The sequence below is a fragment of the Odocoileus virginianus genome, chromosome 26 (genome assembly GCF_023699985.2).
Source record: "Odocoileus virginianus isolate 20LAN1187 ecotype Illinois chromosome 26, Ovbor_1.2, whole genome shotgun sequence".
Lineage (NCBI taxonomy): Eukaryota > Metazoa > Chordata > Mammalia > Artiodactyla > Cervidae > Odocoileus > Odocoileus virginianus.
In genome coordinates, this window is record NC_069699.1 from 31,124,190 (window position 1) to 31,141,569 (window position 17,380).

General features: G+C 40.6%; 1 protein-coding gene across 1 annotated transcript in view; it reads left to right on the plus strand.

Annotated features, from left to right (window-relative positions):
* The window catches only part of SUCLG2 (succinate-CoA ligase GDP-forming subunit beta), a 263,040-nt gene extending 252,623 nt beyond the window's left edge, over positions 1-10,417 (plus strand). The window contains exon 11 of the mRNA XM_020890178.2: positions 9,370-10,417. Within this exon, the coding sequence (XP_020745837.1) occupies positions 9,370-9,485 (116 nt within the window). The 3' untranslated portion in view covers positions 9,486-10,417. The remainder of the gene's footprint in view (positions 1-9,369) is intronic.
* The last annotated feature ends 6,963 nt before the right edge of the window (positions 10,418-17,380 follow it).

The window sequence follows — 17,380 nt, forward strand, 5'->3', positions numbered from 1 at the left end:
ATCACTTCTTAGGCAGCAGCGGGGTTCCAAAGACAGCATATCAGACAGAAGTCTCACACCACCAAAGTTACCTGTGAAAACCCCTGTGATCACTGTAAGTTAGAATATATCAATACAGGGATTGAAAGTCATGAGATGTACTGAAGGAAGGCATGAAAGGAAAGTCCATATGCAGGTAGATGTTCAGGTGAAGGAGCATTCCTTCTTTGTTAGAACATTCTTACCTGAGCAGGTGCAGACTGTAATGTTTCCTACTTGCCAGAGGGCTCCTTCCATTCTAGTTTAACATTAAGTCTCCTGAGCCTTTGGTTTACATTAATATCTATATTACTTGTCTGAGAGTTCATCCAGTTGAAAGCAAGAACATAGGCACTTGTCATAAGCCCTCAACCATTATGTTAGGTTTGATCCTAAACCTGCTTGCATGATCATAAACACATACACACCATTCAAGGAAACGTTGTAAAGAATATGGCAGTCAGCTTTCTGCCACCTCCGGCTGTCATCATAGGAATTCTAGTCATGCTCCCAGCCTTGGCATTTGGTTTTTTTCTTACCAAGTGAGAAGAAATCATTGAAGCCAGTAGGTATGTATGATACAGCCCCACAGGCTATCTTATGTCATCTTCAATTTTTATAAAACATGAGGGATACACAGTATTCAGTAAGGTACTCATCCAGCTACAGTGACTTTCCCAGGATGTTCAGCTAGTCAGTACCAAAATGAAGTTTAAATCTCAGCTTCCTCGTCTATGAAACAGGAATAAAAATATAGCAGCCTCACAGGGATATTCTAAGGAACAGATGAATTCTAAAATAACCTAGAATGATCCCTGTCTCAGTGATCATCAGCTCTCATTTTTATCTGAGGTTTTATGCACAACTCAAGTGATTCCATATGGATGGACTCCTGCAAGGTGCTAGCTGTGAGACGCCCATCATCTCAGACGAATGAGGGCCCACGGATGCCGCAGGAGCTTTGCCTCTGATCCTCAATGAATTATTCCGTTTCTAACAATACAGTCACAAGACACAAGAGGTGTGATAAGCTTTCTAAATTTACGTGTCACCAAGAAAATGGACCTCCTCTATCTGATTGTCACTCGGAAGAATAATGAAGAAGGATCAAGGGCACAGGGACAGTGAACATTTGAGGAGGAAGCTGCTGCTTTATAGAATTTGGTTTGTTCCTACTGACCTCTCCTATCCTGGGGAAAAGGAAAAAAGACTCAATTATTCAAAGCAGGGGTCGAAGTATTTTAGGATTTATGAGCCATGCTGTTTCTGTCGCAAGTCCTCAGCTCCACCACTGGAGCACAGAAGCAGCCATTGATGATCTGTAAATGAATCACTTTGGCTGTGTTCCGCTGAAACTTTATTTATGGGCACTGAAATTTGAATTTCATGTAATTTTCATGTATCACAAAATATTATTCTGATTTTTCCCAACTGTCTAAAAAATGTAAAAACCATTCTCAGCTCACAGGTGGTACGAAAAGAGGAAGCAGCCTGAGTTTGTCCCCCAGGCCATTGCACCAGCCTGAGACACAGGCCTGTCATGGTTTGCTGGTTGTCTGGGTACATTATCTCTCATCTCTGGACCTCAGTTTCCTCTAATGAGAACAAGAGACTGATCCTAAAGGAGCCCTGATATTCCTTCCTGCACTAAAAGGCCAAGGCTGCGTGGTTGTCATGCGGTTTTATAGTCAGACAAACACAGGTTCTAGCCTGGGATTTGCTGAGGGACGTTGGGCAAATTCCTAAGCCCCCATGTGCCTCAGTTGCCTCTTTTGTAGAGTGGGGATGGCAATGATGTCAACTTTAGGGTTGCTGTGAAGATTCAACTAATAGGATACCTGTGAACCCCTCTACTGACGTGTCCAGCGAACATTTATTATACCTAATATACACTAAGTGCTAACTATTGTATTAAAAATAACTTGTATTAATTGTAGTAACTTTTTTTTTTTTTACAAAAAGCTAAATTCCTATTGAAATAATACTTTTTAAAACTAGAAAGTAGTTTTCTTCATAGCCCTGTGATAAAAAGCTGGCCTAAGTGGTGGGGAGGGGCTGCACCTTTTGAACAAAGCCCTGTAATTAGCGTCCACTACTGTTATCTTCTCTCCCATGTAATGAAAACAAGGAACAAATTTTGATAAATTAACCTTGCATCTCTGTATACAGCTCTCTCACTCCACCCAGTGGCAGGAAGTAAGTGGTAAATCATGTGGAAGAGACGGGAAATTTTTTTTAATTTTAATAATTATTATTGTTCTTTTTATAATATCCTCTACCAATAGAGCAAGATTTCATTTTAAACTCAGTCCCCTGTGACTCTCTATAGCTGTTTTTAAAGCCTGCAGTGGTAGGTAACCATTTAGCTGAGTGGCTTTCAACAGGCAGATATTAAGAAGTGCCTGAACTTTGACCAGCACAAGTTGATCAGCTATCTGTACAGGTGGTTATTAAAAGTGTTGTCCTGCAGCCTCATTAAAAAGCAACCCAGCCTTTAAGAAATATTAGAAAATGCCAGCAGCACAATTTAAATGTGGGAAAGAGATCAGTTTTCTTTGTAATTGTGTGCATAGGCATAAACAGTCTGTTTGGAACTCTTGATTCTGTGTCACCGTTTAGCAGCCATGATGGCTTCTATTTACAAGGAAGGACAGGAAGGGAATGTGGAGTAGGTGTCAGCCACTTGGTGAATCAAGAAGAAACTAAGCTGAAATACTCACATGATGTCATTAACAAAAAGACTCTGCAGACTGACAAGCATTTGTTGAAGGCTCCCTCCATTCCCCTCATCATTTCCAGTGACCTCATTTCAGTGATGGCTGTTCTTTGTCACCATCGTCTTTGCATCCCCGCTTCCCCTTCCAGCTGCTCTCAAAACCAGAATGAGGAGGTGATTTGTAATTCCTCTCCCAGGCAGGGTCCCTGGGCTTTGCTTCTCCCTGGCCTGTCCCTCGCCCTGCCAGCCAAGGAGAGATCAAGCAGGGTGCTGACAGGGAGATGCTGGCAGGGGCAGGGCAGGGCTGCTGTAGAAGAAACTCCCTCACTTCTTTCCCCCTCATTCTCTCTGTTTGACTCTTCATCCCTCTTTGTCCTTCATTCTTAGTCATCTCCTCTTTCATCCATTCTGTCCCTTCTCCTTTTTTGTTTGTTTGTTTGTTGGTCTCTTTCCTCTTCTCCCTCTCTATTTATCTTGTCTCTCTGTCTCTCCCTCGGTCTCTCTTTCTGTCTCTTTCTTTTTGACTCTTCTGCCTCTGGCTCTGCCACGCCCCCCATCTCATCTGTTCTGTGTGTGTTTCTCTCTTTCTTAACCTGTTTCTGAAGCCACCCTTCACCCCCCCACCCACCTTGTGTGACAGATTTTCATTTGACCAAGGCCCCTCTGTATATTTCCCCTTTCTCCTCATAGTCCTATGCCTGAGCTTTCTATTTTACTGCGAGGTTCTCTTCCAAAACTGCTTGGCTCTGAGCATGCCTAGTATGTGCTTAATAATTAAGACTGTAATTGAAGTGTAACTGCAAGTATAATTAAATTCACTTTAGTGGATCCTGGAACTATGAAGAAATTAGGCATTTTGATATGGCCCTGCAGGAACAGCTGGAAGGAGAGAAGGACCCTGTGTTAGTGTGGAGCTGCCCTATCCACTCTGTTACCCTGGCCACCACCTCTGGTTGTTAACCTTGAGCACAGTGACCTTGTATGCCTGGACAGCTAGAAGTGGCAGGAGCTTGGGGCCTCCCTCAAGGACACTCAACACAGCCAGCTGCTGTGTGGCCCTTCTTAGAGAGAGGAACCAATGAAAGCATCTAAGGACTCAGAAAGCTCAGGAGCAACCCTTTTCATTTTCTCTGAGGCCATTTGGGTTTTTTATTTCAAGCTTATAAAGTTATCTTGAGGTGTTGGGCCAGCAAGGTGCTCAGAAGAGGAGTCACCCACACTTGCTGCCTGAAGCTCACTTTGTATGAATGAGCCTGTCCATGGTTATTCAGTCCATGCACGGGAACATCCTTTGTGGGGGACACTGTGCCTGGAGGTACACGGTGAGCAAACCTGAGCAATGGCGGCCCTTCCAAAGCATATGTTTAGCGGGGACAAGAGCAGTGTCAGTAAGCAGTCATAATAGTGCTAGGATTTTAGATGTACCAAGTATCTGGGAAGCTCATTTTCCAATCCGCTACTCTAGGTTGGGGGTTGAGATGTGGTGACAAGAAAGCGTCCCCAAAGAAATGTCATTTTAAAAGATAGTTCACGGGCATATGGTGTCTTCCAGGCAGAGAGGGCAGCAGAGCTCAGGGTGGAGGGCATAGCAGGCTTGTCTGCAGGTTCACAGATTTCTCTGTCAGTCATTTTCCCCCTTGGGTGTATCTGGTGCCAAGTTGGATGCTGAAAAGGGTACTAAGTCAAGAACTGGCTAGTTGGTTATAAGGAATAACAACCCATTTATCAGGAGGTTACTTCATGCATGCTCATGGAAACGAAGGTGAACCAACTGTTCTCTCAGTGGGTGGGGGCCGTAATAAAACTGGCCCACAAGGAAGAGCAGGGTCTGAGTTGGAGGCAGACCTCTGAAACATCATTCGAGCCGTTGGTCTCTTCACTTGACTTCTCCACTCTGTGTATTTGCACGGTCTTTCTCTTATCTGCCTACTTACGACTGGAAGTCCTGTTCATGCTACCACTTTCTCTTTCATGGAAACCACCGGTTGATATTCTCTACGTAGCAAATCTAATTGGACTGGTGACCATGGTCTGTATTTGGACTGCCCTTGGGTCAGGCGCAGTCAGTGTCTTGGAAGCAGTCAAGGTCTGCCTTGGGGCAGAGAATATGCCATGGTCCATCATAGAGCAGGGACTGTGGGGACAGAAGGTTTAGCCAGAAGAGCAGACATCCTAGTTGTACATGATCCTTGTTCTTGAATAATTTATAGCCTCATTGAGGTTCCAATGATCTCATGCATGGGAAAGAGCTCCGTGTTTTAAATGTCAAACAGGAGTCACTGGGAAATCAAAATAGAGTCCAGAAAGCAAAGGATTTTGAAACTGAATTCTGCCAATCAGTTACTAAGCCTCAGTGCTCTTGGCCTAAAAAAAAAAGAAAAAGAACTGATTTATAAACACTGAACTCATGGGTTTATTTAGAAACATCTAATACACGAGTTCCTTGTAAGGGTCAAATAAAGTAATGTGGGAGGACTTTGTAAACCAGACTTTTCATTGTTGTTGTTATAAGGATGATGATGACATATCTTTACAAAATCATAAGAAGGACTTATTCAGCTATCAGAATGGGTGTGTCAAGCATTATTTGAATGTTCATTCCACTGCTTCCTATTACTAGCCATACTTACTGGACTAGCCTTTAATTTATTTGTGCCTCAGTCCTCTCCTCTGTAAAAGTAAGATAATAGCAGCTATTTCAGGGTTTCTACTGAGAAACAGGGGAGCTAATATACTTAGAACCCCAGAGCAGTGTGTGACCTGTGTGAAGCGGAGGCTGCTCTCTGCTTTTATTGTTGTCAGCCCCACTCCTAGCAGAACTCCCTCAGTCCAGTTACACAGAGCTTGATGTACGTGGGTGAGACCTGTATGCACAGGAGGAGTCATATCGAGGAGAAGTAGATTAGAAGATGAGGGATGTTTGCGCAGAGAAGACTGCCTCTTGGGGTGATGCCTGGGGACCTGGGGAGCTGTGTGTTGAGAAAGAAAGAAGAATTCTGAGTCTTTTGTAGCATAATGTAGATTTTTCTTCTCTGGCAAATTGGAGCCCAGGTAGAGAGAGCGCTCTAAGTCTATATCTCTGTTGAAGGAGATAAAAATTTCCATCTTTAACTTTCATTGACCTCCTAGTCCAAAGACTGATTCAATTCTGTCTGTCAAAACTGATTCTTGTTGTACCACTACTATTATACATAAGCCTGCAGATTAAGGTTGGAATCCCTTAGCCTGGTACCAACACCTGCCACAATCTGATCCCCTGTCCTACTTTTCCGCCTCTGGAACCTTGGCTGAAACTTTACCAAATGAATCAAAATGCACATTGAGGTTGTTCTTAATGAAATAGTAGATCTTTTCATCTGCATTAGTTAAGTTCTAGTGTGAAACAAACTGCCCCAAAATTTAGCTGCCGCTTAGAACAAGAAACATTGACCATGTTACAGTTTTTTTTGGTGGGGAATCCAGGGCTGGCTCAGCTGCGTCCTCTGGCTCAAGATCTCTCTCAAGTCCAATCACTGTGTCGGCCAGGACTGGGGTCCTGTTGCAGCTTGCCTGGCAGGGGTGACGGGAGAGGGGGTTGTTGCCTATAGGCACACTCACACAGTTGTTGGTGGGGTGCAGCTCTTTATGGTTGTTGGAATGAAGGCCTCAGTTCCTTGGTGCCTGCTGGCTGGAGGCTGCCCTAAGTCCTTTGCATTGTGAGTTTCCCCATGGGGCAGCCCATAGCCCATAGCATAGCAGTTGGTATCATTAGAGTGAACAAACAGAAAATCAGAGGAAGCAAGACCGCAGTGATAGACTTAGTCTCAGAAGTGACCTTCCATCACTTTTGTTATATTCTTCTCCTTTAGAGGCAGGCCACTGCTCCAGCCTGTACTCAAGGGGCATGAACACCAAGAGGTAGCGGTCAGTCATCTGAGAACCATTTTAGAAGCTGCCACCCACACTTAACACAATAGTGTGTTAATTAAAGGAATGCTTGTGACATATGTATACCTATGGCTGACTCCTGTTGATGCATGGCAGAAATCAACACAATATTGTAAAGAAATTACCCTTACATGAAAATAAATGAATTTTTTATAAAAATGTAATGCTCACTCCTATAACAACAGATATGTTCAGAGCCAATATAGTAGGGGTTTCGTTCTGATTCATACGAAGTCAGAGAGGGTGAGTGAGCCGGGTGCTTGGCTCTGCAGGGTTACCCAAGCTTGTATGCTAAGGGAGTCATTGTCATCTGAAAAAAAGCTGCCATCCAATATTTTTCTGGCTGGCAACATTTCAGAAGGCAGACAAGGAAAGCAGAGGGAATACAGAGAGTAACAGTGGAAGAAACTTGACGGGTGTGTGTTTCATTGCTGCTCACAGTGTATTGGCCAGGACTCAGTCACACGGCCCACCCCCCGCCGGGAACGGGGCCTGGGAAATGCAGTTCCTGTTTGGCAGCTCTTTCCCGGCAGTAGCTCCCCACTGTAGCAGAGGAGCATGGAGCTTTGGTAGACAGCCAGCCACGACTGCCACAGAGACTGCCATTTACAGAGTGCTTTCACACCTCTTATTTCATTTGGTTCTCATGGCGACCTATGCTACCAGCATTATTATCCTCATTTAAAGATAGGAAAATAGACTAGTATGCCTTTAGGACATAATTAGAACAGGATTCAAGTACCGTCTCTGCCTCTTACAACCGGTGTGACTATGGAGAAGTTCTTTAAACTCTCTGTGCCTCAGTTATCTCATCTGTGAAATAGGTACAACCAGACCTATCCAAATTCATTGTAAAGTTTTCATGTGTCACATGTAAATCCCTTAGCACTGTACCTGACATATGCTTAATCAATATTCATTGTGAGGAAGATGATCACAGTATTATGTCTGAGGATAAAGAAGTTGATGCTCAAAGGATTTAAATGGTTTGTCTAAAACTACACAACTAATACACGACAGAGTCAGGATGGGAGTCTGGGGCGTTTAAGTAACAACTTCCCTATGTTTTAAGTTCGTGCTTGTCATGGAGTCCATTCATCAGATTCCTGTGTAAGGCAGCCCTGAGTCAGCCTTGAGCCAAAGACACAGTGTCCAGTGTCTGCTTCAGCACGACTTTGGTGGACCCAGCATGCCATGAGAATCAGTACTATACCACCTTCTCAGCTCAGTTCTTGCCTTTGCCTTTGGTATGAAACATGCTGACCAAGCATCTCCTTTTTATTTGTACTCTGAGGTCTTCCAAGGCCTATATTTCAAGGTCTTTTGTTTATAAATAGGCTCTGTCTTACTAACTAGATAAAAGCACTGGAGATGATGTAAGGTGAGATATTTCATTAGACACTTAAATTTTATCACATTTCTCCCAGGGGCTTGTTCACATTGAAGAGAACAGAGTGATGTTTTGCATGTTAAATAGTCACCGAAGAACACAATGAGGTGGGGTGGTTTGGCCTGCATATGCTACAGATCCACCAGAAATGGCCAAGAGATGTCATCAGAGGTTACAGTACTCATTTTCATGGCATCTGCCATTTTTGTTAGGTAGAATGAGGATGAAGCATAAAGGGACACATTAAATACTGTCACTGTCTCCAGCCTGTGAATTTGAGCCAGTGAGCAGATTCTCTAACTTCAGATCTCAGATTAGCTCATGACTCAGACTTTTTGTTTCAAGAGATTAAGACAAAGGACTTCTGGAAGGAGCCAAAACTACGCTTAATTCACTTGAGTGTGTGGATTACCAGCAGCAATTTTAGCTTTTATCAGGAAAAAAATGTCCCTTAGTCTCTTGCAAATCCTGTCTTTCGTCTTTTTTTGTAGCTGGACTATCACTTGATACAGATTTTGTCACATCATCTTTCCTGTCTGTGGCACTGATTAGAATCTGTGTTTTAATTTTCTTCCTGGTGAAAAGCTCCAGGTAGATTCACCCTGAGCATCTTCCTGTGTTACTGCCGTGCTCCATATGGTTCTAAACCCTGCCTTACCATCCTCGTGCTCTTGTTTGTGTGTGCACAACGTTTTTTTCTTTATGTTCCATATTCTGACTCTCCAGTCAAAGGATACACCTATTTCAGAAGATTTTCGTCTTTTAAGCTAGTTGAACAAGTGGTTGTTAATCTTTGCTTACAATCTTCTAAGAACTTCATTATTTCAGTTTTTTTAATGCCAGAGAAAATATAGGCAATATCTTTTTAATGCCAGGCATTTGAATTAAAAAGAGGAAAAAAATAAATTTGCCATCTAAATATATCTGAATAGCCAGATCTGGATCATAAAAAGTTGACCTGAATTGTAATTAAATGGTGTTAGAAGATTTAGGTGGTCTTCCCAGGTGGTAAAGCACCCACCTGCCAGTGCAAGAAATGCAAGAGGTGCAGGTTTGATCCCTGAGTCAAGAAGATCCCCTGGAGGAGGACATGGCAACCCACTCCAGTATTATTGCCTGGAGAATCCCGTGGACAGAGGAGCCTGGCAGGCTACAGTCCACAGGGTCGCAAAGAGTCAGACACGACTAAAGCAACTTAGCATGCACGCATGTACAGGAGACTCAGGCATCTCACGACTTCAGGTTGTATGAAACTTCCTGGGGCACCACCTTCAGTTCCGTCTCAGTGACTGTACAACATCCCCCCACTCCCTTCCAGGAACCAATGTCCACGAGGCCCAGAACATTCTCAGTAACAGCGGACTCCCCATCACTTCAGCTGTCGACCTGGAGGATGCAGCCAAGAAAGCTGTGGCCAGCGTAGCTAAGAAGTGATGCCTTGCCCTGATCCCCTGGAAGAAGTGCACTTACCCATAAAAAGGGATGATTCTCTCACCACTGTGAAGAAAATGGTTATTCCACTGGGGAGAAAGGGGGGTGGGTGAAGGGGAAAAGCAATTTTGTTTGAAAAATTTAAATCTGTATTTTTTTGAATAAGATACCTAGACAGCTTAATTTCCCTTATAGCCTTTATTAATTTAATGTCTTGCATTCTCATAATGTTCTGTCATAGTGAGTCAGCTCACCATTGTTTTGCCAATTTGGGGGAGCAATCTACGAGGCCGAATAGTGTGTGTGTATACAGCATTTGAGATCAGGCCCTGGTTCAATTTGCAGCAATTTTGGTGATATTTGTACTGTGTTAAAAAAAAAAAAAAAGTTAGACAAGATTACATTCAACAGATTTGCTATCAAAAAGGTGCAGCTAAGACACTGAAACAAGTAGCTGTTATAAACTGCAAGAGTTTTTACTATTTTGAATTCCAACATGTTTATTTTAGAAATGTATTTTACAATGGAAGATTCATAATTAATACCGTATACATGTATCCTACCATTTGCCTTAATATTGAATACATTTACCTCATACTAAAAATGAAGCCAGAAGCCTTATTTGTGATTTTGGAGTATAAGTTTCTCTTTTAACATCAGAACTGAAGGTTGATTCTTATGGAAATCTCTGATTGAGTCATTTCAAGATGAGACAACACTGAAATCAAATTATGCTGTGAGTGTCACTGTCTTCTCTCCATTCCTATCCCCCCCCTGAATCTACCATCTGGGAAAATGTAATTGAGAATGTGGCTTTTTTGCATAGTGTCCATTTTTGTGGTGGGAAAGAATGTGATTTAGGTTTGTGTTAAAATTTTGGTAAATTTTTATCTGTATGTAAATTCAAATAAAATCCTCTGTTTTATAAACTCTAAGATCTGTGTATTTTCATTTTAATACATTTTATTTATCATTTTTTTTCTTTTACTAAGATACTAGTGTCTTAGGCAATATAGCCAAAGATAGAAAATTTGGGTTATCCCCCGATTATTCCAGTTCTACTCAACTTTTTCAGTGAGTATTTCCATTAGGAGATTACTTAATCAAAGGATGAAAATTTTATACACCCTGGAAACCCAGGTAAGTGCCACAAATATCTGACAGTTAAAACATGGCCTTAGTTTGCTTAGCACTGTAGGAAATATTCAGACATAATCTCCTCCCACTTATGCGGCTCAGGTTCCAACATTAGCCATTTTCCTCTCAACATACAAATGTGTCACACACCATACTTTTTTTTTAACCAGTTTATACGTTGTTCTCCAAAATTTCATATCTGGACAGAAGTTAAAACACCATTGTTTTATAGATCTGTGTTTATCATGGAGGAAGAACTCATTTGATAGATCGGTCTTACATCCTTTATTAATTGTTACACAGTACATGAAAAATATTAACAGTGTCTTTTTAAGTGTGTTTTGTAGTAGTCAGTATTGTAAAAGAAATAATGTATACTTGGTCAATTAGACAAAAACTACATATTTGAATCCTTTACCCTTTGTTAAGGCTTGTGTTCATCTGGCTGTGTATATGGGTATTTCTAATCAATACAGTATGGAGGAGGGGGTAAAGAAATGAAATCATTCTTGTATTATTTTGTTAAATAATAACAAACAGCCCTTTGTTTTCAAAGACGTGGGAAGCTATATTTTCGTAGAAGCTCAATGTATTGAGTTTATGTGGTTTGCATAGTAACCCTGGTGCTAAACACAGTACAGTTTCCATGGATTTCTGAGGGTACACAGGAGAATTGGGGGCAGTTGGTGGTGTGGACCTGAAGCCTGTATATTACCTACTCCAGCGTGTGCTGCATTTCTGACCTTCTGATGTCCCCTTCCAGTCTTTCAGCTGTACTGTATGTAAGGGTGAAAAGTAATTTCCTTTAAATCTGATCAGTATTTGTTTTACATGGCCCTATCCTAAACAAGAGTATCTATGAAAGGAAGTGAGAGTCTAAATACAGTACTCAAAGAAGCATAAAGAGAATACACACCTTTTACCCAGACTGCTTTGCATGTAGGATTTTAATGGGTTTGCTAGTCTACCCTGTCAGTCTTGTAGAACCAGCTTCAGATTTAGAGGGGATTGAAGTCCTGACCTTCCCACTTACCAACGTTCACTTCTTTGGGCTGAACAACCTCTTGTATTTGTATAATCTCTTTTGCAGTGGCAAAAACCAACTCAAGCTTAAGAGAAAAGGCTGAGAGGGGGAGGATGGTTTTGTTCTTGTAATTACAAAAGGCAGACATTTTCAGCTACAGTTAAGGCTAGATCCAGAAACTCAGAGCCCCAGAATGTGAACTCTGCATCTCAGAGATGCTAGTCTCTGTGTTGGGTTCATTCTCAGGTGGGCCATTTCCACAAGGTGGCAAAAGGGCTGCTGGCCATCCCAGGTAGGTATTCTCAAAAGTTTGCATCTGTAAGAGAGAAAGAATGGGGCAGGGGGCAGGAAAGAGTAAAGGATGAAAGGAAGGGAAGGGAAGAGGGAGGGAGAAGGAAAAGGGAAGGAAAGAAGGAAAGTTGGTTCTCTCCTGGCAATTCTAAGAAACATCCCAGAATTTAGATGACGACTTTAGGTCAGAAACTTACCTCTGAACCAGTCCTCTGGTCAAAAGAGTTTATAGGGTTCGGATGAGTCCTCTCTGGGTTAAATCCCCACTTGTTGGCCTGATAACGAGACTACCCTCATTCAAACTTCCAGAGCTGAGAGTAAGAAAAGGAAGTTTCCATAAGAAACCTGGGGATCTAATGAGAAGAAACAGTGTATTCTGGAAAGGAAAAATAAAAGATTACCACACTCATCATCCGTAGAGCAATGATGTTGAACAGGCTGTTCTATAAGGACTCTTCCAACTCTGAAATGTCATGATTTTATTTTATTAATTTCTCATCATTTCTTGGCAGTCCATTCTTAACCTATGCATACAAGTTACCAGGTTTTTTGAATAGATGCTGCTTGAGTCATCTAAATATTTGACCTTGATTTATTTGTGTAGAACAGTAATGTGAACTTAAGAAGTAATGGCATTGAGGCTCTCAGCTCAATTTTGGTTTTCTATTTAAGTTTTAATTCAACTCATGAATTAGTAAAATAGGTAGGAAACTTTGAATGACCTTATTAGATCTGTGAATCACTTAATTTGTTATTTTACAGTTTATATACTATGACCATCCTTCTCAGTTTGCTATCAGCATGAAAATAAAAGTATCATCCTAAAGAATTATATTATTTATATTCAATGTCTTTATAAAAATGAGAAGAAAAAATGTTTTGACATTTCTTAATTAAACATTTAAAGCTCATTATTTGTAGGATACAGTGTATGTTCAAATAAAATAAATGAAAAAATCATATCATGTAAAAAATACTGTGAAGAAGAGCAGGAAAAGCTATGTTCTTCCATGTCCTTCTACATATGAAGTTGGCAAATGTAGGCCTGAGGGACTATATAGTTTTATTGACACAACCATGCGATTTATTTACATTCTGTGGTGATTTTCATGCTACACCAGCAGAACTAAGTAACTATAATAGAAAATTTATGGCCCTAGACCATTTACTCTGGACCTTTACAGAAAAAATTGTCAACACCTTCTCTGTATTAAAAATAAATAAATAAATTACAGTATTATCCTCACAATGACAGCCCAGATTATTGTTTCTAAATCTGGGAAAGGCAGATTAAGGCATTAAAATGAAACAAATAAATAAGTAGAAAATAGGATCTCTGACCTTTACATTTTAAACCCAGTGAAAATTGATTTGTCTAGAAAGGACATTTGCCAATGAACACCTTTTTAACTGTGTTACTTTGTTTCTTTCTATCACCCCAAGAAGTGCCTGCACATAGCTAGGTGTGCTTCTGAAATACGCTATTCTTAACTACTTACAGGTGTGTTGGAATAACTTCAAATCATGGCTGTGAATATTGAACTCCCAAAGAGCTGTATCTATTGACTCATACTCAAAGTGGTCCTTGCTAGTTTTTGTGCATAATTTAATCTTGGGGTCCTGGGAAGATGGTAAGAAAGCAAAGAAAAATTATTTCAGTGCACCTCATCTCTGCAATGTTGCTGTAAAGGCATTATTACACTCTATCTTGAGAAACAGTAGCATAGTGAGATAAAGTTGCTCTGCTAAAATTACATAGTGGCAAGGATTTAGGCTTCTGGGCTTCTGGTTTTCATTGAATTCTATCACTTCTAGTGCATCTAGTTCAGTAGAACTTCTGTGATGATGGTGATGGTAAGTATTGGTGCTATCCAGTATGGCTACTAGCCACATGAGGCTATTAAGCACTGAAAACTTAATTATAAAGATTACTTAGTTTCGATAACAGTCTCAGTAGCCCCCTGAAACTTCCCTAGCCTTCCAGTGGTTAAGACTCCATACTTCCAATGCTGGGGTTGGTGGTTGGATCCCTGATTGGGAACTAAAATCCGACATGCCACAGGGTATGGCAAAAAAAAAAAAAAATTTAGCCACTTGTTGCTGGTAGCTACCATTTTGGACAGCATAGCCCTTCAGTCTCAATCTGGTGGGTTTTTATGCATTACTTTGACATCAGAGGAACTCACACTGATTCAGTGCTTACTGTGTTCCAGGAACTTTACAGATGTTGCCTTAATTAATCTTCTTAGCATCTCTGTGAATCTGTCATTCCTCTATTACAGATGAAATGTTTTACAGGTGATATATATCTCGGGGAAGGTATAACACGATCGAGAAACAAAACTAATAAATGTGACTGGTCAGGATTCAACTCTGATCTTCTGAGTCCAAAACTAGTGCTTTTTTGCTTAAATCTGTCAGAACCTAAATTCAGTACAGTTTTGCTGCTGGTAGTGCTGGATAATTGGAAAGAATGTTGCAGGCAAAGATATTTAGCAAGCTGAGTACTTGAGTGTTTTGCCTTTTAGTGTACCCCTTGCCCTGGGAAGGAAAATTTAAAAACTGAAAGATTGCCCTCTGCAGTTGGACCAGTTGTATAGACTGTAATGGGAACGGCATGTTTCCATACCCACACAGTAAAGTCTAAGATAGGGGCCACTTTCTGGGGATTTAATTCCAAGTGCCTTGTTAATTCACTGCCTTCTCTAATAAACAGAACAATGACAAAACAAGACAAGAGGCAGAGGGTGAAAGCTGAGACAGTGTTACCATAGCAGTTGGAGAAAATTTGGTTAAATGTATCATTATTCTTCTGGACAATTTAGATCCATAACTCTTGTCTCAAGTCTTGATATTCAAAATAGGCCAGCAGCAGTTCTCATGTACATTATGCCAAATTCCACAAATCCAAAATTAATTAGATTTTATATGTTAACTGTGGGAAAATACATTTTTTTCTTGTTCCTCCATTATGTGCACAGGAAGGTGGAGGCATTTTTTTTTTGTTTTAAACTGGGAGCGCTTTTAGCCCCTTTCTAGCCAGAGTAGAAAGAAATGAAATAGAATCATTATCTAGCAGTCATTTAGAGATCTGTTCTCAGAGATCAGACAGAGACTTGTATGGACTACAAGATTTGGAGGTTCTTATTTGGAGTTTAAATTATATCTTAATGTTGAATATTCATGTACTCTAAAGCCTTATAATTATTTTTCCTCAAAAAAAATAATTTTTGACTGTATTAAGAGTACAATCTGCAAACAAATACAAGTTGAATATATTAAAATAAAATAACTTAAACTATTTGCAGAAAGTTTTTCCAGAGAGTGGTAACAACCCAAATATCAATCAGCTTATGACTGGATAAATGAAATGGTGTATATCCATATTCATCAATAAAAAGAATGAAGTACAGGAATGCTACAGTATGGATGAACTGGAAACCTCAAAAAATTTAATGAAACTTCATTAAACCAAATGAAGGAATATAGTCACAAAGGCCACATATCATGTGATCCCACTTTTAGGGAATGTCCACAGTACATAAATGTAAAGAAATAGGTTATAGATTAATATTTGCCAGGACTAGAGAGGAGAGGAGGATGGGGAGTGACTCCTAATGGGTGTTCATTTGGGATGGCAAAAATGTTGTGAAATGAGATAGTTGTGATGGTTACACAACTTGAATTTACTAAATACCACTAAACTGTACTCTTCAGTGATAAATTTTATACTATATGAATTACTTCTCAATAAAGCTATTCTAGATTCAGGATGGATAAACACATATATAGGTAGGAGGATTTGTATTAGGAGTTGCATGTGTTAATAAAGGCTTAGGTTGGGTTTCATTTCCTGCTCTTCATTTATATTATCTCACGGATACAATCAGGTGACCTTAGAGATAGTGATCATTTTGTACATGTGTTCATGAGAAGAATAGTTGATAACCTTTCTTTCTGGATTTCAAAGAAACAGCTACTATTTTCTGAAAAACATTTTATCCTTTACTTTAAAAGTCACTTTTTTCCTACTTTCAACACTGTGTCTTAAACAATTAATTCTATTTTATAAATTGCCCCCAGTTTTATATAATTGCTTTAAAAATTGCCTTTTAAAAATGCCTTTTTATACATTAATAAGAATCCTTTACATTTCTGTTAAGTTTTTAGAATATCGTACAGTTTGTGTGTACATGACATTTATGAGCTTTCAGATATTGCATGTGAATTTCAAAAAAAAAAATCATGAATCATTTGAATACATTTGAAATATTTTAAAATGCATTTTTATTGTTTTATTTTAATTTTTTTACAAAAGTCCAATTAACAAGAAAGCAAGTAAACAAGGTTGGCAAGAATATAGGGAGGTGGATACACCCCTTTAATGTGGCAATTGCTTTGTGATCAGTAAAACCTTTCTGGAGGGCAGTTTTTTAGTATGGCTCAACGGCCTTAAAAATGTTCATAGTTAAGGGGCAAGTAACCAGCATGATGGAGTAGGAAGAACCTGAGCTGACCTTCTCCCACATGCCCACCCGAATTGTAACTATTTAAAGAATAACTATTGATAAGAACTACCTGAAGACTAGCAGAAAAAATCCTTCACAAGTAAAGATATAAAGAAATAACCACAGTGAGTTGGGTAGGAGGGGCGGAGTCTTGGTCAAAACTCACACCTCAAGTAAGGAACTCCCAAACAGGAGGATAATCACAACTGTAGAGATTCTCCCTAAGTAACAATGGGTCCAAGCCCCATGTTGGGCTCCCCAGCCCAGGAATTCTATACCAGAAGAGCCCCCAGAACACCTTGCTTTGAAGACCAGTACGGCTTACTTTCAGGAGAGCTAGAGGACTATAGGAAACAGATTCTGCTCTTAAAGTTTGCACACAGAATCTCACAGTCTTTGAGACCCAGGACAGGAAGCAGTAATTTGATAGAACCAGGTCAGATGCACTTGCTGATATTGGACATTCCCGGAGAGGGATCAGGCAACTGGGACTCATCCTGAGGACATAGATGCTGGTCATGGCCATTTTGAGGAGCTCATTCTACCATGAGAACACTGATGCTGTGTGAGTTGCATTTTGGAACACTCCCTCTGGCTTATTAGCACTGAGATCTGATATCCCTCACTAGCCAGTCAACTGGAACTTCCCCAAGATAAGCAGCTAGTTGTGTGGGGTCCCAGCTCCAACCACCACTGGGATGACATCAGCTTCAGGATCCCTGCAGTGCTGTAGCCAATTAGGTCACAACCCAGCCCACTCATGAAAGGGCTGTCATCAAACTTGGGACTCCTGGGCCCCAGCTCTGCCCACTATCAAGCCAATACTACCTCCAGGATCCACATATCTGCAGACAGCCACTCCAAGACCTGTCCTCCACTCACTAGCAGGACAGCACCAGGACTGGGACTTCTGAGTCATGCAGCCAGCCATGCCATTA